This window comes from Delphinapterus leucas, chromosome 19 (assembly GCF_059928025.1).
Source record: "Delphinapterus leucas isolate spDelLeu-1000000601 "Yukka" chromosome 19, BTC_Dleu_Yukka2, whole genome shotgun sequence".
Classification (NCBI taxonomy): domain Eukaryota; kingdom Metazoa; phylum Chordata; class Mammalia; order Artiodactyla; family Monodontidae; genus Delphinapterus; species Delphinapterus leucas.
This window is the reverse complement of record NC_143147.1, coordinates 48,608,433-48,629,134: the sequence shown is the minus strand read 5'-3', so window position 1 is coordinate 48,629,134 and position 20,702 is coordinate 48,608,433. Positions and strand designations below refer to the sequence as shown.

Below are 20,702 nucleotides of genomic sequence, written 5' to 3'. Positions count from 1 at the left end.
AATTAAGAGGTACAAACTATTAGGTAGAAAATAAGCTACAAGGATATACTGTACAACACAGGGAATATGGCCAATACTTTATAATAACTATAAATGGAGCATAACCTTTAAAAACTGAATCACTACCTTGTACACCTGTAACTTATATAATATTGTACAGCAACTACACTTCAATAGAAGAAAAAAAGAACAGCATTCTCCACCAGTGGGCCAGAGGTAGGGAGGACAAGATGGGGGCAGTGCAAAGCCAGACCCCAGGGGTTCTGGTGGTTACTAAGGCTCTCACTGTCTCCGGTCTGGGAGCAGAAATCGCACCAAAGCCTCGTCATGATCTGAGAAAGAGCACCAGCTGGGCGTCAGGGATTCTGGGCTCTGTCTCAACTCTGCTGCTCCCTCGCAGGGCTGCTTCCCCAGCTGTGACTGTAAGACGCGGTGGAGAGCTGGCTCCAAAGTCCCTTGCAGCTCTGACTCTCTGTGTCTCGGTCTCCCCACTTCCCTGCTGGCTCTGGAGCACGGCGGGAACCCACCTGGTTCTCTGTGGCTGGCTGGCACTCCTCCAGTCGGACCCCAAATGCCCTGGGGGCTGCCTTCTTGTTCTTCTTGATGATGTTGATGCCCCAGGGGGTTTTGGGGGTGGAGACACTGTCATCTGGGGTTGGGGAAGGCAGAGAGAGGCAGGGTGAGCTGGGGGCCCGGGGAGGGGCAGCCACCACACTAGGTCACACACACTCACACACCACATTCACACATTGGACGTATGGGGACTCCATCAGAGAAGCAACCGGGATGCTGAGGGCTGATGGCAAATTATAATATCCCAGCAGAGAAGGCCGAAGAGATGAAGGTGTCTACCCTGGAGAAGAGAGGCCTCAGAGTAATATAAGGACTTCTGTATGGCTAAAACAACAAGGTGGGAGCCATAGATTCTGGTACAGCCGAAGGAAGAACTTTCTAATGGCCAAAACTGTGTGAAGATGGAAAAGGCTGCCTGCAGAGAGGATGAGGCTCCTGCTCCTGAAGGGACACAAGAGGAGACCGGAGGACCACACGGCTGGGATGTCACGGAGGGAAATCAGGCTCCGGGCCCTTCCAGCCCTGAGACCCTGAGGGCCCCCGGACCCTCACAGGCATGCACACATGGGCAGACACACGAGGATAACCGTGGCACACACCTACAGGCACACACACCACCTGACACACACACACAGGCCCTCCGCTCCCATGCAGACCCACAGGCTGACCAGCCCTCCCCACGCATGGGTGCACACCACCCCCTTAGCAGCCGCCTTCCTACCCTTGCTCCCTGCAGGCTGGTCCTGAGTCCTGAGGCCACGTGCTGTACTCTGTTTGAGGAACTCAGACTTGAGGCCCCCCAGGCCACGAGAGCCTTTGGGGGAGGAATCAGCTTTGGGCCCAGAGCTATGGCTGTGTGGGAAGAGGGGAGAGGTCTTCACTGGGGTGACCCAGCACGCCACCTGCCCTGGCCTCCCACCTCTTCTGACCTCCCCTCCATCCCGTCCATGCCCTTCTGGGGACTGGAGGCCTCAATGCCCCTGCCACCCTCACTGCCCCCAGCAGAGGGCAATTCAGGGGCCACCCTCAGGTCTGAAGGTGGGCCAGGAGGACGACCTCTGCCCAAGGTGTCTCCCACCCCATGGCCAGGACTGCTCCATGAGGGCTGGGCCTCACCTCACTTTGCGATAATCATTAAGCTTCTTGCTGATCAGAGCTTGGTTGGCACAGCCGGGGTCCTGGAGGAGGCGGAAGAGAAAGCAGACCCCATCAGTGCCCATGGCCAGCCCACCCAGGGCTTCTCCGTGGCGCCTGCCTCGGCCTCGCCTCCCCTCTCCTCCACCTGCCAACTGAAGGGTGCAGACCCTGGAGCCAGGAAGACCAGGGCTGGACTCCCGAGCACCCCCTCACCAGCTGTGTGACCTTGGGCAATCCACTTAGCCTCTCTGAGCCTCAGTCTCCTCAGCAGTAACACGGGGAGACAACGTGGCAACCTCAGGGTTAGGGTGCGGAACTATGCACGTGGCACTCATCACAGTCCTGGCAAGGCACCGATGAGGTGCCCCACGAGGGGCAGCTATTGCAATAATGAAGGTGACTTGGGACCCTCAGACAGTGCCTGTCGGGGACAGCCCAGCCAGTCACCCCAGAAAAGGGCCCCAAATTTCAGGTGCTTTCCTCCTTGCAGTGAGGAACGACAATGTCCTGGGGAGGCAGAGCCTGGTTCAGTGAGATGGTGTCCTCAGTGTGCACTAGCACCCCTCTACCTGCGGCCAGAGCAGTTGCACACCTGGACCAGGGCCCAAGCCACACCATCCTCTTGGCAGAGACCAGCCGCCAAGCCCAGGACCCCCACATAACTCTGTGCAGGTGTCCAGAGGCACCTGGCGGAGGGGGTGGGCGGAGGCAGAAAGCCCAGCCCAGGCTCCTAGCGTGCAGCTGCAGCTGCCCCGGAGGGGGGCGCCATGTAAAAATGCTCCTGGAGTCCCCGGCAAAGCCCTTGGCTCAGCCCCTGCTGCCTGCTGCCAAGGCCAATCCTCTTGGCCTCCTCCCAAGGTCAATGTGTTTGTGCCCCTGCAGACAGGCCAGCCCTGTCAGAGGGGCCAGCCACAGTTTGGGCCCAGGGCCACCCCTTTCTGTAATAATTCCATAGGAGACCCCCGCCTCCCAAACCTCCAGCAAGAGGCTGAGGTTGGCCGGGAGCTGACCCCTCTGTGCCAGAGCCTGCCCAAGGCGGTCATAACGATGACGATAATAACAATTACTGTCGTTCCTACAGCTATTATTGTTCCTGCCAGTCATGGAACACTAAAGACGCCAGGTCCTCTGTGAGCCACTGCCCCAAGCATCGTCTCTTCACACCAAACCCTTGGAGGGCACGGTTGCAAGGGGTACTCCTGTCAGCCCATTTTATGCAGGAGGGGACTGAGGCTCAGACGGGTGAAGGGAGGATCCCGGCAGGCGAGAGGCGCCCGGGGCCTGCCCTGCCCTCCCTGGCCCGGCTGGGGCCGGGCCGGGCCCTCACCTCGCCCTCGGCCCTGCTGTTCTCTCGGATCGCTCTGATCCAGCCCAGCATGTCATCCCGGTCCTCAGCCTGAAAGAGATATTCACAGAAGTCAGCGGTGGTCAGCCGGAACACGTGCCTCCTCTTGGTCTCGCTGTAGGAGATGTCCACCAGGCAGGAGCCGATGCAGACGGGCGCCGCCTCGTCCTCACCTGCGACGGCCGCCGCCGCCCCCGCCGCCGCCGGCCCGGGCTCCCGCCTCTCCTTGCTCAGCGAGAGCGAGCGCGCCCGCAGCGCGGCGTACACCCGCTTCCACTGGCGCAGGCCGCCGCCCGCTTTCTGCAGGGAGACACGGGGAGAGGGGGAGAGAGGGGAGGGGGAGGGGGTGAGAAGCCAGGCCTGCCCTCCTCCCCGCCCCCAGAGCCCAAGGGGGCCCTAGGCGCTGCAGACAGTGGACAACAGTGGGGACCCCACCCCACTGGCCGCCGGGAGCCCCCTGCTCCACTCCCGCCGGCACCTGGGGCAGCCTCCTGCCCACAGTCCCCCAAGTCTCTCAGCCCCTCACCGGCCTGGACACCCGTACCCATCGTTCTCAGTCCCCGCAGAGGGTCCCCAACCTTCTCTTTACCGCTGCTCTGCCGTTGGCAACGCCCCAGAGAACCAGCAGGGGGCTCCAGAGGGCAATCGGGCCCCCCACCAAACACGACCCACCTTACATAAAACCCTCCTAAGCCATTCCTGGTCCACATACTGCTTCCCTCCGGGCAAAGCTAGTCAAACGTTGTCAACCACACTTGCTCTCCCCGCTTCTTTGCCTCTCACTCAAGACTCCACTCGGTATCCCCTTCCTGGGAAGCTGCTCGCCAGGTCACCCAGCCGCCATGTTGCCAAAGCCAGTGGCAGTGTCTGGGCACTTCTCAGCCCTTTGCTTAGCCTCTTGGCGGCATATGACCCAGCTAGCGGTCACTGCTTCCCTCTCCAAACCCTCTCTTGGCACCCAGGACCCTACGGTTCGTGGTTTTCCTCCTAACTCCGCTGGCTCTTTCTCTGGTCCCCTCCACTCAACATCCCCTACACCAGCGGTGCTCAACCAGGGCGAAGAGCCGCCAGGGGACGTTTGTCTGAAGACATTTTCAGTTGTCGCACCTGGGGAAATGCTATGGCATCTAGTGGGTAGAGGCCAAGGATGCTGCTCAACATGTCGGATGCCCAGGACAGCCCCACAGCAAAGCATCATCTGGTCCAAAATGTCAACAGTGCCGAGGCTGACAGTCCCTGCCCTAAAGGAAGGGGAGCTCCAGAACTTGGTCCTCGGCCCTCCTCCTCCTGCATGCCTCCCCCATGATGCCATCCGCACCCATGGCTTTAAATCCTGTCTGTCTGCTGATGGTGATGCCCAGATGTACCCCTGGCCCAGCATCTCCCCCAGCCACACTCCGGTACCTCCAACTGTGTGCTCAGTGTCTCCATTTGCATGCCCCACGGGCACTGCAGGTGCTGCTTGCTCACTACGGGGGCCCTTGATTTTCCCCATCAAACCTGTTCTCCACCCCCACCTCCATCTTTTCCAGCTCAGTAAATCCACCCAGTTGCCCAGAAACTTGGGAGCTGCCCTTGACTCCTCCTCATTCTTCACCCCTGACATCCAACCCGTCAGGAAATCACAACTGTTCTGCTTCCAAAATATCACCTGTCTCCATCTTTCCTGCCACCACCTTGCCCACACCATCAACACCTCTTGCCTGGACCACTGCACAAACCATCCCAGGCTCCACTCTCCTTCCTGCAACCCCTTCTCCACGCAGCAGCTGCAGTGACCATTTGAAAATGTAAACGAAGTCCTGTCTCTCCCCTGCTTAGTGCCCTCTCATGGCTTCCCATCGCCCTTGGAATCGAATCTAAGCTCTTCTGTGATCTGGTCCCTGCCTCTCCTAACCCATCCCTCTTTCTTTCTCACGATGTCGAGACACAGGGGGCTTTTCCAGTGAACAAGCCAAGCCTTTCCTTTCCCGGGGCCTCTGCACGTGCTATTCCTTCTGCCCAGAGCCCCTTCTCTTGCTTCTCCACGTGGCTGCTTCCTTCTCGCCCTTAAGGTCTGAGCTCAAGGTCATCAACATCACCTCCTCAGCGAGGCCGCCTCTAAGCATTTTTCCCCTAACGGCAGCTCCCGGCTTCCTCCCAACTTAAAGGCAATCACATCACCCTGTTCATATTCCCTGAGTGCCCACTGTAGTCTCAGGTTACTGGCTGTGGGTGGCTTTCTCCAGTACAGAGAAAGCTCCTGGCGCAGGGAGCTTGTCTGCCCTCTCACCTCCATACTCCTGGGCCTAGAGCTATGCTGGCACAGGGTAAGTGCTCATCAATATTTACTGAATAAATGAATTAATCGGCCTCGGAACACCCTGCAGGTGGGGGTTCCATCTCCCCCATCAGATCAAGGGCTCCTTTCCTCTGGCTCACGGCCCACCTACGACTCCACACCCAGCCCAAGCGTCTATCTTCAGAGCAAACCAGATGAGGAGACTTCATGGCTGGCAGGTGAACATAGCCACATCCGGCCATGAATCCTGCCCATCATCACATACCTGCTGGACCCAGGCAGGGACGTTCAGAGCAGGAGACAGTAGGGCCCTCCAGGAGAAGTTTAGTGTCAGAGTGAGGTGGTGACAAGGGTGCCCCTTTTGAGACTGAACCAGCTAGGTGACCTTGGATAAGTCAGGCCCCCTCCCCTAGCATCAGAATGCCCTACTGGTAAAAACGAGAGGTGAGCCAGCTGGTCTCCAAGTTGCATCCAGCTCAAATGCTGGGTCTGTGGCTGCAGGGATGGGTCATACCCACCCACGCCCTCCTCCGCCTGACAGTCAGTGGTGTCCAAAAGAGACTGGGAGCTGGGGGCGGGGAGAGGCTGGACTTGCTGAAGCAGACAACATCTGGCTGGCGATCAGGACCCTGGACAGACCGAGAGACCAGATGGGAGTGGAAAGCCCTCTCCTTCAGAACCGGCCAGTGAGCAGGAAGGGGCCAGGTCCTCTCCCTGCCCAGGAGACACTGCGGCTGGGCTGCCAGAGGCCACCCAGAGCTGGGGGCAGGCTATGTGGCAGGCAGAAGTCAGCAGTTGTCACCAGGCCCTCCGAAGGGCTCAAGTCTCGGGCTGGAAGTCTTCGTCCACACCTGGCTCCTCCTCCTTGGTCTCCGTCCCCCACTTCCTCCCGAGGCCCGGCTGTCTCTCGCTTTCTCCCTCAGTGTTCCCGCGCCCATGGCTGCAGGTGCTTGTGTCCTCTCTGATGGACGAATGCCCTCCCCAGGTGGACCTCCCTCCCAATGCCACACCCTCAGAGCCTCTGTTGCCAGGACGCCTCCGCAGAAGTGTGCGCCAGGGCCCTCGGACTCCATAGGCCCCAAAGGAACCTCTTGGCTTCCTCTCCCCAAACCTACCCCTCCGGTGCCCTGTGGCTCTGGGAAGGGTCCCACCACTCTCTGACCCCACAGCCCAAGCTGGGACCCCAGGAACCTCCTCCATCCTCCCTCACCTCCCAGCCCTCAGCCCGCCCAGGCTTTCCTTACCCCTGAATCTCTCTAAGGTGTCCCCTCCCCTTGGTCCCACTCCCCTCGCTCACCTGGACAGCAGCAATGGCCTTGTCTCCTCCTGTCACAGATGCAACACTTACCTCCTGGGCTCACACCTCCCACACCCCACCCTTAAATGCCTGCAAAGGCTCACCCTGAGCGATGCGCCCGTGCCCAGGCACCCGACACCCCACCCGGCTTCCATCTCTTGCCCTGGCTCCCAGCTGCCCAGCACCCCCTGCCACCCTTCTCCTAGCTGTGCAGGAGGGCATCTCCCCTGTCAGACCACACCCCCACCTCCCTCCTTTGTGTGGACTCCCACACACCCTTCACAGCCTTCCAGACACCCCCTCCCACCCTGCTGAGGTCAGGGTCATACGCTACTATATGCCGCTCCCCTGAACTCCCCCATCACAGCAGTCAAGCACTGGTAACCGGTAAGCAACAAATGCTTTCTCTGCCCAGCAGGAACCCCAGCAGGGCAGGACTGGCCTGGCTCCCTCACCACTGAATCCCCGGAACCTCAACGGAGAACTGGAGCAGGGGAGGCTGTTCATCGTTGTCTGCGGGCTGGACGAGGGCACACGTGAGCGCCGCTCCTGCCTGGACTACACTTCTCACTTCACCCTCACACTGGCCCTTGGAGTAGAACAACACTGTCCCCATCTTACAGATCAGAGAAGTGAGGCTCAGACGTTAAGGGGGTTGCCCGAAGCCTTATGCTTGATAAGTGGCTGGGCAGGAATTCCAAGGCTGTCTGACTTCAAAGCTTATGTTCTTTTCAGGTACAAGGCCCTCGGAAGGCAGGGTGGAAAATTCAAATAGTAGCATTAAGCAGGATAGCTGCTCCCGGGGGCCAGGCACTGGGTGAGTTCCTTTTGCTTAGATCGTCTCATTTAATCCTCAGCGAGGGTGTATGAGCTAGTGATTATCATTTGCTCCACTTACATACGAGGAAACTGGCAGGTGAGCCAAACAAGCTCCCCCAGCAACTCGTGGCACAGGGAGGAGCCAAGCCCAGGCTCATGCTAACCACTCCGCTCCACTCTGCCTGGGCCGCTCGGGTGACAGCAGTCGGGCGGCCTCCTCCTCCCTCTTTTGCTGCCTGGAACCTGGGATTGTACTCCATGGACCAAGGGGCCCCGCCTTCTCCCCCCCGGGATCCTGCTTATCTCCCGGCCTCAGGCCCAAGCCCCCTTCATGTCTCACCTGGATCTCTGTGGCGGCCCCGAACTGGTCTCCTTGCCTCCCTCTGGCCCTCTCTTAATTCACTCCCCAGGAAGCCCAGTGGAAGAGGCCCCAGGGGCTTTTAGTTGCCCTTAGGATGAAGACTAGAACCTTTGCTGGCCTTGAAAAGGCTAACCTCTGCTTTCTTTTGGGGTTTCAGCTCCCCTAAAAGAATCACGCTGGCCTTGCTCTCTCATTTTCCATGAGCCCCAGTGGCCATTTTGGGGGTGATCTGCCAACCAAGGATCGACCATGGGATGGTTCTGTCGGAATTCCAAGCACAACTGGATCAGAGCCACCCCACAGCAAAGACCACCTCTTTGGTTAACTCTTTTTCATGAGTTCTTTAGGACCCCCAGGAAGTTCTTCCTAGCATCTAACCTCTACCCCTCATGCTGCAGCCTCAGCTGGCTCTCCTTAGCTCCAGAGGGTGGGTGTAGGAAAAGCTGGGAGTTCTGCTGGAGCCAGCTTCCATCCACCTCCAGCTCATTCCTCCAGCCATCTTACCTTCCCCTTCTTGGTGAGGACCTGCTTATAATACAACCAGCCTTCTCTCCTGATGTCGCTGAAGGTTGCGTCCGAGAGGTCAGAGGTTGAGTGTCGCTTGGAAGGAGCGTCAGCATCTTCGGAAGTGCCCCAGCTATCCAAGGACTGCAGAGAGATGACAGAGGGCAATTTAGGGTGGCTCTCACAGTGCCAGCATCTCAGAAACCCCATGGACCATTTGCAGCCACAAGGGCCTGGCATCTGCCTGTGCTACGCTCTGCTGTGCCGTGTGGCCTCATGGGCCTTGCTTACCCTCTCTGACCCATCTGTGTTGAGGTCATGAGACATATGTGATGGGGAAGCCAGAAAGGAGGAAAGGCTATGAACTGCAGGCCACATGCCTCACCACGCTTAACTTTATAGACCTGAAGGAACTAAGGAAGCAGAGGAAGTGATTGTGTCCACATGGAGTTACATAAACAGAGGAAGTGGGAACATCAACAAAGACCGAGTTAGTGGAGCAGGTAGTCATGTCCACGAGGAGTTAAACAGAGGAAGTGATAGTGTCAGCAGGACTCCAGCAGTAGAGGTGACAGGTCAAGGGATAGTTAAGTAAGCAGAGGACGTGATAAGGAATAAGCCAGGTGACATTTGAAATCAATATGCCTTTTCCAACCCATCCATAATCAAAAAGATTTAAGGTCATTTCAGAACTGATTCTGTGTCGGGACTTCCCTGGTTGTCCAGTGGTTAAGATTCTGCTCTCGCAACGCAGGGGGCCTGAGTTTGATCCCTGGTCAGGGCACTAGATTCCGCATGCTGCAACTAAAGATCCCGCACGAGGCAACGAAGACCCCGCGGGCCACAACTAAGACTCGGCACAGCCAGGTCCTGAGGCTGGAAATTTCAGCCTCTCCATCACTCTCAACCCTGTGTGTCCCCCCCCTTTCCAGGGTGTCCCCTGTCCCCTGAAGACACCATGCAAATACTGACCCAGTGCCTCCACTGTGTAGGCACTGTTTTAGGTATGCAGAGAGGTCAAACAGTGAATAAGATGAGTGAAATCCCTGCCCTCATGGAGCTTACATTCAAGCTGGGGAGACGGGCAAGAAAGGAGATGGACGCACAAACTGTGTAACATGAGCAGTGCTAGGAGAAGAGCAGAGTGGTGAGGGGAGGCATGAAATATCAGGCATAAAGGCTGAAATTTCACAGAAGGCCTAAAAAATCTAAAGAAAGTGAAAAAGTGAGTCATGTGGCATGTGGGCCGTGGAAAGGGCCTTCTAGACGGGAGATGGGGGAGCGGCGGCTGGAAGGACAGTGCAAAGGCCTTGGGAGGGAAGGCTCACGGTGTCTTTAGGTGATGACTGAGCCCACAGAGAGGGTGGGTCACATGGCCGACACGAGGTGAGTGTGGGGACAGCCGAGGCCGGAAGGAGATGGGAGACGGAGGGGCCCATTTCGGGTTGCAGGAGTCACAGGCCGGGTCCCTCTGCCAAGGCTGGACTCCACAGCTGAGGGGTGGGCCTCTGGGCCCCTCCCCAGACCTCCGACACCCTCACCCACACACACGTGCCACTCACCCCATCAGTGAAGAAGCTTCGGAGCATGCGCAGGCTGGGCACGCGGTTCGGCAGGCGCCTGGGGGGTGAGGACAGAGGATGAGGGCTGTGGGAGGCACAGCCAGGACCTCCCACAAGCCCCAAGGCTCAAAGGCCCTCCGGGGGGAAGCAGGCTGCCCCGGTGTGTAGACGACCCCAGGGCCAAGAGCCCCTCCATAGCCCCCATCCTCACCGCAGAGCCCGGCCCTCATCCCGGAAGGTGTTGAGCCCGTCGTCGCAGGACTTGGAGCGTTCGGTGGTGATGGCCAGCAGGTAGGAGGAGCGCCGGCCGGCCTTGATGCTGCCTGTGAAGCCGCCCACGGGGGCCCAGAGTCAGCGGGGCAGCAGGCGGGGGCTTCCCCAGATCCCTCCTGTCCGGGCAGGGCCAAGAGGGGACTCTCCCCGTGGGTCCCCAGGAGGAGCAGAAGCCAGTCGGAAGAGGCCAGACATCAGGCAGCGGGCACCCCTGGGACCAGGCAGCAAGGGAGAGGGTGGGGCTGGGGGTGCGGGCAGCACTCACTGCAGTCCTGGGAGTAATGGCGGCCGAGGGCAAAGGTGAAGGTTGGGGAGGAGGGGCTGGTGCCCAGGACAGGGGCTGAGTTCATGGCGCTGGAGACCACAGCAGAAGCAGGGACGTGCTTGGCTTGGAGGTCAATGCTGGGGCTGGTGGGCTCATCTGTGAGAGCAGAGGGAGCGGTGGGTGAAGCTATCAGAAGGCTGAACCTGTCTGTCCCCCCGGCCCCAGCCTCCCATCCGGGCCGGGACCACATCCCCAAGGCTCCAGAAGCCCTCCAGGGCCCTGCTGGCAGCATGCCCACTGCCGAGGGAGCTGACCCACCATGGGTCACCTCCCACTGTGGTCACAGAGGCTCAGCCTCTGCCTCCTCCATCACACTGAGGGCACCCAGGAGTGGGGTCGAGCCATCTCTCTTAGTCCTGGCCGGGAGGCAGGCCTCTCTGAAGCCATGGCTGGTGTCTCCCCCATCAGACTGGGAGCTTCTTGAGGATAAGGACCATCTCCCCCATCAGCTGGGGGCTCCTTGAAGGTGGCTGCCACGCCCCACCCCCCCAAGACTGGAAGGACCCTGAAACTAAAGACTTTACCTCCCGCCCTCAGACTGGGAGCTTACTGAGACAAGAGGCTGCGTCTGCCCTGTTGGGCTGAAGGCTGGCTGGGGGGGCCAGGGCTGTGCCTCCTCTCCTGGCCGGGGCTGCTTCCCCGCCACTCCCATGGCTGCCCTAGGGTGAGCTCACCACCCTCAGCCCCCGTTACCATCTCTGGGCTCCCGCTCCCCAGTCTTCCTCCCAAGCCCCTAGACCCAGCCCGGTTCATTCTGCTCCCCCCATGAGCGCCTCTTATTCAGCCGAAACCTCTTCCTGCCTCGCTCCCTCTCTTTCCCAATATGGAGGTGAAGCTCCACCCTCCCGTAAGGCCAGAAACCTGGGAATCACTGACCCCTCCACTCTCTTGCCTCTCCCTTACCCAACATCTATTCTAAAGGCAGCAAAGTTTCAGTATTCCCTCTGCTCTCAGAATGAAATCCCAACTCCCCAGTGACTGACAAGGCCCCTCCAGACCTGTTCCGATGACCTGGAAGGGCATCCTACCTCTCACTTCAGGGTCTTTGCATATTCTAGTCTCTCCCCCTGAACATTCTTACCCTGACTAACTCCTTCAAGTCTTAGCCGAAATTTCCTTTTTCTCCAAGATTCTCTCCTCGGCCACCATGCCCCGGTCTATCCCTTCTCTGCCTCCTAGAGCTCCCTGTACTCCTATCACACACCCATTCAACTGGATCGTTCTTGTCTGATCATCTGTTCCCATGGTTGGATCACACACTCCAGGAGAGCACGGAGCCTAGCACAGTGCCTGACACAAATATGTGTTGGATGGATGGAGGGATGGAGGGTGGACAGAAAGAACAAAGGGTGAAAGGAACAAAGGAAGGATGGAAAAGAAAGAATGAAAGGATGGAAGGACAGGTGAAAGGAAGGAACAATGGAAGGAAAGAGGGAGGAGGAGGGAGGGAAGGAGAGAAGGAAGGGAGGGAGAAGGGAGGGGGAAGTAAAGGTGGATGGGAAGAAGGCTGGAAGGGTCAGTGAATGGGAGGAAGGATGACGGGATGATGGAAGGGAGACAGAAGGATGGATGGAGGAATGCAAGAATGGACAGTTGGATGGACAGACAGATGGACGGACACAGAAATGGGTTGATCCCATCAGCACCCAACCCAGAGTTTTGCCCATGATGGCAGGTGGGTAAAGTCCAACAGGGCACAGAAAACCAAGTCTCCCAAGACAGCCACCTGCACCGTCACTCACCGATGAAGGGAATGGAAGCCAGAGAGTCGTCAGTAGTGGCCAAAGGGGCCACCTTTCTGCCCAGGCGTTCCCCTCGCCCACTGGCCTCTGGCTCTGGGGACTCGTCACCAAACCCAAGGTTCATCTGTCTGGAAGGGGGCAGCTGGACCTTGCGGCCTGTTGGAGGCTTCTGCCTCAGGACCACTTCGTCACGGCGATCCTCGGCGGGAGGCTCCAAGGCTCTGGTGCTGGGTTCTGGTCGGACAACTCTTGGTGGTTCAGAGGCCTCCGGTGGGAATGGTGCAGGGGACTGGGCCAAGTTGAAGGTGGGCAGCCCCCCAAAGGGCGAGTCCCGGAAGGAGAGGGCATGCAGAAGTCCAGTCCGGCGCTGGAATGATGGGCTATAGCTCCGGTATCCGATATACCCAGCGTCATCCAGGCCCTGCAGGCCAGGCGGGGGTGGGGCCTGGGGCCCGGGCAGGTCCCTGGGTGGGCAGGCAGGGGTGCGGGCAGACGGACGCTGGGAAGCCCAGCCACAGCGCTCGAAGCGGGGTGACACCAGTGCCCCTGGCCCAAGCGCCTCGGCTGAGCGGGTGGCCCGGCTCAGGTAGTCGTCTGAGCGAGCGCGGTGCCAGCCCTCCTGGCCCAGCTGGCTCAAGGCACCCTGGGAGGTGGAGCAGGGCCACGGGCGGTGGGCAGTCACATCCTCCAGCCGGTCCTGGGAGGCACTGCGGGCCCGGGGGGGCATGGTGGGGCACCGTCTCTCCCCCGCCCTGCGGGGTACTTGGTTCGACAGCCAGTGTGACAAGGCCTGCTGGCACTCCAGTCTGCTGGGGGGCGCCCGGCTGCCAGGCTCCGGGAAGGCACGAAGCGTCCGGGGCTCCGAGGGGAGGTGGGGGAAGGCACCAGGGCTGGGGCGGGGCTGGCTCATCCCCAAGGAAGGGTTGTCCGGATGGGAGCGGGCAGTAGACGGGATGCGGGGCCCCGGGTCACTCCAGGCAGCAGGACTCCGGGGGTCACTGGGCAGTGCTGAGAGCGGCTCAGGCACCATAGTGGCCCAGGTAGAGACCCGGGCCGGCGGGGCGTAGGTCTTTCGGGGGTAGCAGATTGGGGGCGGCTCTGGGATGCTCTGGGCCTCTCCAGAATACGGCTTGTTCCCCTTCAGGTAGGCGTCCTGGGAGTAGGCCTGGCCAGGGACACAGAAGCAGGTAAGCAGGTCTGAACAGGCCTCACAGGGGAAGGCTACAGCAGCCCCTGGAGGTCAAGGTCTCCAGAGAAGGGGACTGAAAGGAGGGGACCAAGCAGGGGGAGTCCTGAGTGGGTGGGGGTGAGAGGGCATGCTCCAAAGAGAGTCGGGGGGCGGGGGAGGACAAAGAAATAAGAGGCCTTTGAGAGTCTTACACACATACACATACACAAACACGCACACACACACATACACACACACTCTCTCTCTCACACACTCACTTGAGAAAGAGCCAGGATTTTTCTAAGACTTATGACAAGGACTGCCTTTAGCCACAAACATTCCAACATCTGTTTTCTGGGGTCCTCCCCCGATGCTGGCCTCAGCTGCCTCCCTGCTTTCTTACGTCCAATGGTGCCCACAGACCCTCGGGTGGAGCTGGGAAACCCTACCAGAGACCAGTCAAGGTGGCAGATGACAGGGGAGGAAGCGGCCTAAGGGGTGTGTCCAGGGTGGAGTGGGCTGGGGGTGGGCAGGGGCTGGGAGAGCCCAGCTGTCCCTCCATCCCCTGGATGGGAAGCTGAGGGCCTGGCTCCTGGGCCACTGGGGTGAGGAGGAACTTGCTTCTCTGGGCCAGGCTTGGGGGAGGGGCCAGACTGGCTAAGGGGCCTTGGGCCACCTTCTGGCACCCCAGGCCTGGAATTTGGCTCTGGGAGCTGAGGCTGACGCTGCATTGCTGAGGAGTGACAGGGCCGGGGGCCGGGGGCCGGCGCCCAGGCCCAGCCAAAAAAGGAGGCGGCCCCCAGGGACAGCAGCCTTGTGGCCCTGGCCTAGCCTGGCCCATGATGGGCTGCCCGGGGGGGCCTATCTCAGGGTGAAGTATCAAAGAGGGAGGGTGAAACCAAACACACATACACACACATCACAAGGAGACACAGGAAAATACACACCCAGAGACACACTCACACACACATAGAGAAACACAATGAGACATACACACAGACAAATAACTACACCTCCAGTCCCAGGCACACACATCGTGCGATGAGGACGAGCTAAACCACACCCCTACTCAGTCAGCCCCCTTCGGACCCACACGCCGGCGGGCCGGCCGGCCGGCCGGGAACACTCACGTACCTCTCCCTCCTGCCATCCTGCCGGCTCCCCGGACTCCCCACATCACGGCAGTGGCGGCAGCATCCCGGCCCGCCTCCACCCTCCCCCCGCCCCCCGCTAAACCCCACTGACCACTGTGCCGGCCCTGGCCTCCGTCCCCCCAGGCTGCCCTCCCCGCGGCTGCCCTCGGGCCCCCACCGGCTCTCTCGCTGGCGGGAGGAGGAGGGAGGGGAAGATGGGTGTGGAGGGGCCTCGCCGCGTCGGCGGTGGCGTCAGCGGCTGCCGCGGCCCCATTGGCCTCCAGCATTGGCTCCCAACCACAGGAATGCCTGGGCCCCACCCTCTGGCCAGCCAGAGAGAGGGGGGCCAGCAGAGGCCCCCAGATGCTGACATCTGGGTCTGCCTGCCCGCCCGAGCCTGGGCAGCAGAGCTCAAGGCTGCTGTCCCACCCTGCCCCCCTCCGGCTGGAGAGAGCAACGCCCCAGGTCCCGCCCTGTCACACCCCATCCCCCCCAGCACACCGCCTGAGGGCGTACGGGCAGGGCCCTGGAGACTTGGGGAGAGCCGCCCACCCCTCTGGGCCCCCACCCCTGCCTCCCCCTCCCCAGGAAGGGCAAGGGGACAATCGAGGTCACGGGCTGGAGGTTCCCAGAGGGGCACGGGGGCCAAGCATGGCATTGTGATTACGGTGATTGTGAGAGAACATCCAGGGCAGAAGCCAGCACTGCGGCTCCCAGGACCTCCCAGGCTTGGCCCTAGGCCGTCTCGGGGGTGGGGGGGGGGGGCAGTGACCTCGAGGGCAAGCAAGTTGGCATCTGGCTGGCACCCAAGAGACCAGGAAACTGGGCACTGGGCAGAGAGGACTGCTCTGGACTTGGGGTCAGAGCTGGGGGCGAGACAGAGAGAGACAGCATGTGTGTGTGAGTGTGCGTGTGTGATGCGCACGGAGCGCGTGGCATAAGCGGGTACACGTGTGAGGGCGGGGTCCGCCGCGCGCAGCGTCTGTGGTGCCTGCTCTGTGAGCGGTGGGTGAACGCCGAGTGCTAGCTGTGAAGGGAAGGGCATTTGCACTCGCATTGTGACTGTGGAAGTCCGGGTTGCTGTGACACAGGTGAGCGCACGCGCCTGTGCTGGGATGGAGCAGGCTGCGCCATGTCCGTGGGCGTACGTGTTGTGACGACAGCAGACATCTGTGACGTCGTAAGTGTCCGTGCTGTGGGGATGAGAAGTCCGGGTGTGTGTGGGACACACTGCGGTGTCGTGCTGTGGGGATCTGAGATGCTGAGGAGTGCGTGGTGCGCTGTGACGTTTGTGGTCGTGGGTGTGGGGTAGTGGGTGCCTGTGTGTAGCACTGAGGGGTGGCGTGTATCGTGGTAAGTGCCTGGTACGGTGTGTCTGGCAGGTGGTGTGCGTTATCGCATACTGCAGTGTACGGTGTGCTAGTTGAAGGGCGGGCTGTGTGCGGCTGTGTATCTAGTGCTTTCTGCTTATGTATCGGGTGGTCCATGGTATGCAGTGTGAATGGGAGCACACGAAAGTGGGGTACTGTGTGTGTGCGTGTGCGTGTGTGTGGACACATCTATAGGAGACACGCTCACTCGAGGCCAGGCAGGGAGTGGTGTGGGGAACAGGTGTCTCACGGGAGCCACAGGAACGTGCCAGTCTGGCAGGGCCCACTGGGCCACGCTCCTTCCGGACACCCTGGCAGGAATCCTGCCGGCCAAGGCCAGCGCCTCCCCCTCCCCCAGCACAGCCCCGATTGAAGCAACCAGCAGCCCCAGCCCGGGGACGGGCCTGGCATCCCCAGTTGGGCAATGCCGGGCTGGTGCTGCCCCCACACTCACTCCTCCGCCTCCCAGAGGGCCCGATGCAGGAGGGAGGCCCAAGGAGAAGGGCTGCATCCTGCCCCCAGCACCCAGGGTCCTCCACCTCAGACAGCAGGGCAGGACTCACCAGCTGGAGGATGTCCTCGTCCTTGGGCATGATGGAGAGCTCCAGGATATCATCGCTACAGAGACAGGGCAGGGGGTCAGGCCAGGCTGAGGCAACAGGGTCTGGGAGAACAGGGATCCTGGTCGCCAGGGCACCACCAGGGCCAAGGGGGTGGGGTGAGTAGGGACTTGTGAGTGGGCTGGGGGCTCTCGTGGGAGAAGGGAGGCAGGGGCGCTCACCTATTCTGGATCAGAGCTATGACCTGGGAGTAGGTCTTCCCGATGACGCTCTCCCCATTCACCTTCACCAGCCGGTCTCCTGGGGACCAGGGACAGGGCCACAGGTGAGCAGGCCAAAGGGTGTCAACGGCCCTACCTGAGAACCCCTGTACCATGTATGGATGACAGTGGGGGACAGGAGCCTCCCCAACACCTGGATCCCGAAATTCCATCCTAACCAGAGGGTAGGGAGAAGAGACCCAGAGCTGTGCGATGAGCCATGTAACTGGGACAGCTCACCTGTTCGAAGCCCCGCCCTATGGGCAGGGCCATCATCCTTCACATTCTTGACAAAGATGGTGTCCATGGGCTCCAGTCGGTGCCGGGGGGAGGGTCCTGGTGAGCATCAGCCAGGTTAGCTGGGGGTGGCTGCTGAAGGTCACACCCATGCACAGCTACACACACAGCGGACACACACTCAGTGATCACACTCACACGGACACAAACACAGACCCACACATCCACAGGGACACGGACGCACAGGATCAGACAAGACAACACACTGCTGGGAAAATGAAAACACACGGAGTCACTCCTTAAATGGCTCCTGCGTCCCAGCACTGTGCTAGAAAGTAGACTACAGAGGATGGACAGACCTGGCCCTTGCCCTTCCCGAGCTCACAGTCTAGAGGGGCAGACAGACAGACACGCACACGCGCACACACACACCAGTCACAAGACAAAGGAAGGGTGCCATGAAAGTCCTGAAGATACACAGCAGGGAGGAAAACCCACACACACAGAGAGTGTCCACACCCAGACCCAAGGAGAGCCAAGCAAGACCCTGAGGCTCACAGAGACCCAGCACCTGCACCTCCCACCCCACTCCCTCCCCCAGGGTCAGGGGACTCCAAGCAGAGCCCTAAGGATCCCGGGACTGGCACTCGGCCCTTCATGACATCACGTGACACCCCAGCAATACTTCTCTGCTGCTAAGTGCTAACTGCTAACTGCTAACTGCTAACTGTCTCCACCAGAGAAACGGGCCTGCTCTAGGTCAGCTGGTTCCTCCCCCATCACAGGCCTCTGCAATGGGGATTCGGGAAGACAGTGGCCCCATGGTTGCCCAGCAAAGGCCCCAGTGGCAGAGAAGGAAGTCTGCCTGTTCAAGGGGTTCTGTGTTGAATACCCCGGGAAGCCTGGGTTCCAGTAAGGAGCCGTTTGGGCGAGCAAGGGTGACAGCCAGGGGAGTTAGGCTCACATCTGAAAAGAGAAAGACCTCAGGGCCCCCGTTATGCCCCGAGAACCCCAGTGTCTCTATCCCCAAAGATAGCCCTTGATCAGCGGCGCACTACCTCCCACCCCGAGGGCCCTGCAGGCCCTGCCTCTGCCTCCATCTAGGCTGGGAGTAACTCCAGGGCAGGGGCCAGGGCTTAGAAACCTATCTGCTACCCAGAACGCCACCCCCAGCGCGCAATGGACAGGTCCAGAGGAAGACAACTGCGAGAAAAGAAAGGGAGGACAGAGAGAGTGAGCAGAGGTTTCGAGCGGACACACAGGGAAGAGCCAAGGCAGGGGCATCAGGCAAGGGTGGGGGGCGCAGCAGAATCCAGGCTGACCTGGGGGAGAGGGAGAGACACCAGCAGGAGGACCAGTCCCAGCTCAGCCCCAGCCCCTGGAGCCCAGCCCCCTGCCACTCCTCACCTCCTCCTCGGCCTCCATTCTCTTCCTCCTGCAGGGAACAGAGGTGGGTGTGGGCCCTCGGCAGCACAGGGGGAGGCCCAGCTCCACCTGGGAGGGCCCCTTCAAGCTCCCCCACCCAGCTGCCTCCCCTCTTATCATCTTTCAACTAGCCCAGCAGCCAGAAGGGTGGGAGGGGTGTCCACGGGGAGGTCAAGTCCCAGGCAGCGTCCCCCGGTAACAGGAGCCCTCTCTCACGCCTGCCGATCCTGCTGCACCAGCATCTCAGCCGTCCGAAAGGCCCCAATCCAATGGGGGACCCACGACCCCTTCCCTTGGGGATCTCGAAGCCCAATGGGGGAGGGGCCAAACACACTCACACACAGACAGGACCCAGGCAGACACAGATAAGCAGGCATGACAAGTGCAAACAGTGGCTATCAGCTCTTAGAGCATGGGGAGGGAAGGCCTGATTAGAGCCCCTGTGGGAGGGGGCTCTAAGGCAAGTTTGAGGCCGGCTGGGAGAAGGCATTCTGGGCGAGGTGAGTGGAGGGTGCTGGTACTTGGTGGCAGAAACAGGACTGGATCAACTGAGCTGAAGCAGAAGGAGTGTCAACACCAGCAAGTGACAGGAGCCAGACTAAAGCTTTCAGCTTTGAAAGGAGAGAAAGAGGGAGCCAGTGAAGGTTCTTGAGTGGGAGAGAGCAGATGTGAAAATACTTCTGGCGTCTAGGCGCAGGGCTAAGAAATGGAGTCGAGGAGACCCACTAGGGAGGCCTCTGGGGTCATCCTGGTGAGTGAGGGGGCGGGGCAGGGCACTGCATCTGGGGAGGAATCAGGAACAAGGGCAGGAAGAAGTGAGAGAGACAGGACAGGCCAGCAGGGTGTGGCATGTTCGAGTTGGACAGGACCTTTGGGGTCATCTTGTCTAATCCTCTGTACAGATCGTCCATTTCACAGATGACAGGGTGTGACTTGTCCAAGGCCACTCAGAGACAACAGAGGAGCCAGTGCTGGAACCCAGGACTCCTGGGCATCCCAGCCAGGACAGGAAGGCTGCTGGGCTCTGCTGGAGAGCAGTCCCTCTGGCCCTGCCCTCCCGTGCGGGGAGTGTGCCCGCTGATGTGAGCTGCCAGCACAGTGAGTGGGTCGCAGAGGCAGATGGGTGCATTGAGATGGGTGAGCTCCCTGTGGGCTCCCAGTCCTGGGCATGCTCTGGAAAGGGATGGAGCCCGTCCCTGGCTTGCCCTGCCCCAGGGTCTTCCAGCCCCCCATGTGAGCGAGGTCTCTCTGAGACAGGTCCACCACCCAGTCTAGACCACTCAGGCTGTGTCTGCAGGGTCACCCTCAGCAGGGCTCCCTGAGAGAAGGTGGAAGGGCCAGGAAGGAGGGACATTCTGGAGAAGGAGGGCTAGAAGGACTGGAGGGAGGTTCCAGGGAATTGGGAGGCTGGTGTCCTTGGACATAAGGGGTGAGGCAGGGCCCCTCCCACACACCATCAGCCCCCACTTACAGCCAGTGCGAAGAGTTTATGCAGGGGCCCCAGACTCAGAGACAGGTGTGAGAGCTGCACAGCAACATGTACACATGAAGCGTATACACAGACACGTGTCTAGATATACACGCATGCACGTACATGACTAGCATACCATGCACGCATGTGTGCATACAAAGAGACACGTGCAGGCACACAGACACAGGCAGAGAAATCCAATGCCTTGGTTCTCTGGCAGGTGGGACTAAGCTCCCCAAGGGAGAGTCCCCCAACAGCTGTGCAGGCCGGTCCCAGCTCTGGGGGAGGGGAGAAACAGGTTCACGGACTCCAGAATAAATCTTTCTCCCCTCCTGCGGGGAGAGAGGTGGGGGAAGGGAGCTGGCCCCTCCTTGGGAGCCCTGGTTCCTGCCCAGGCCCCTCATGTCTTCCTCACGGACACCCCCCCAGCCCACACCGTGGTTTGGGTTGAGTAGCCCTGGTTCCTGGACTCAGAGAACTTGACGTTCATATTAGGGTTGGAAGGGCCCTCAGGGGTCAGGTAGATCAATGCCCTCAGGAGATGGCAGGAGAAATGCTGCCCAGAGAGGGTGAGGCCACCCAAGATTCACAGTGAGTTAGGAGTTGTACCAGGACTGGAACCCAGGTCTCCAGCCCAGCCCAGGGCTCTTTCCAGGCCCAAATCTGAGGCCAGCATGGGCCTGGGGCGCTCTGGGAGGGGTCCCGGAGGACAGACTCCCGGAGAGCTCAGGCTAGGTAGAGGCAACTAACCCAGCTCAGAAGTGGCCAGTGGACAAGGGGTCCCCGGAAGCCCATCTCTCTGAGAAGCTGTTCACCTCCCAGAGGCTGAGAGTCGGGGGGGGGCATCCCGGCTCCCCCA

General features: G+C 60.3%; 1 protein-coding gene across 1 annotated transcript in view; it reads right to left on the bottom strand.

Annotated features, from left to right (window-relative positions):
• The window catches only part of ARHGAP23 (Rho GTPase activating protein 23), a 54,427-nt gene that overhangs the window by 28,625 nt on the left and 5,100 nt on the right, over positions 1-20,702 (bottom strand). The window contains 13 exon segments of the mRNA XM_089901176.1: positions 528-649; positions 1,295-1,425; positions 1,690-1,751; positions 3,038-3,355; positions 8,318-8,461; positions 9,880-9,937; positions 10,091-10,202; positions 10,418-10,573; positions 12,220-13,384; positions 16,454-16,508; positions 16,672-16,750; positions 16,951-17,046; positions 18,355-18,382. Of these exon segments, the coding sequence (XP_089757302.1) occupies positions 528-649; positions 1,295-1,425; positions 1,690-1,751; positions 3,038-3,355; positions 8,318-8,461; positions 9,880-9,937; positions 10,091-10,202; positions 10,418-10,573; positions 12,220-13,384; positions 16,454-16,508; positions 16,672-16,750; positions 16,951-17,046; positions 18,355-18,382 (2,526 nt within the window).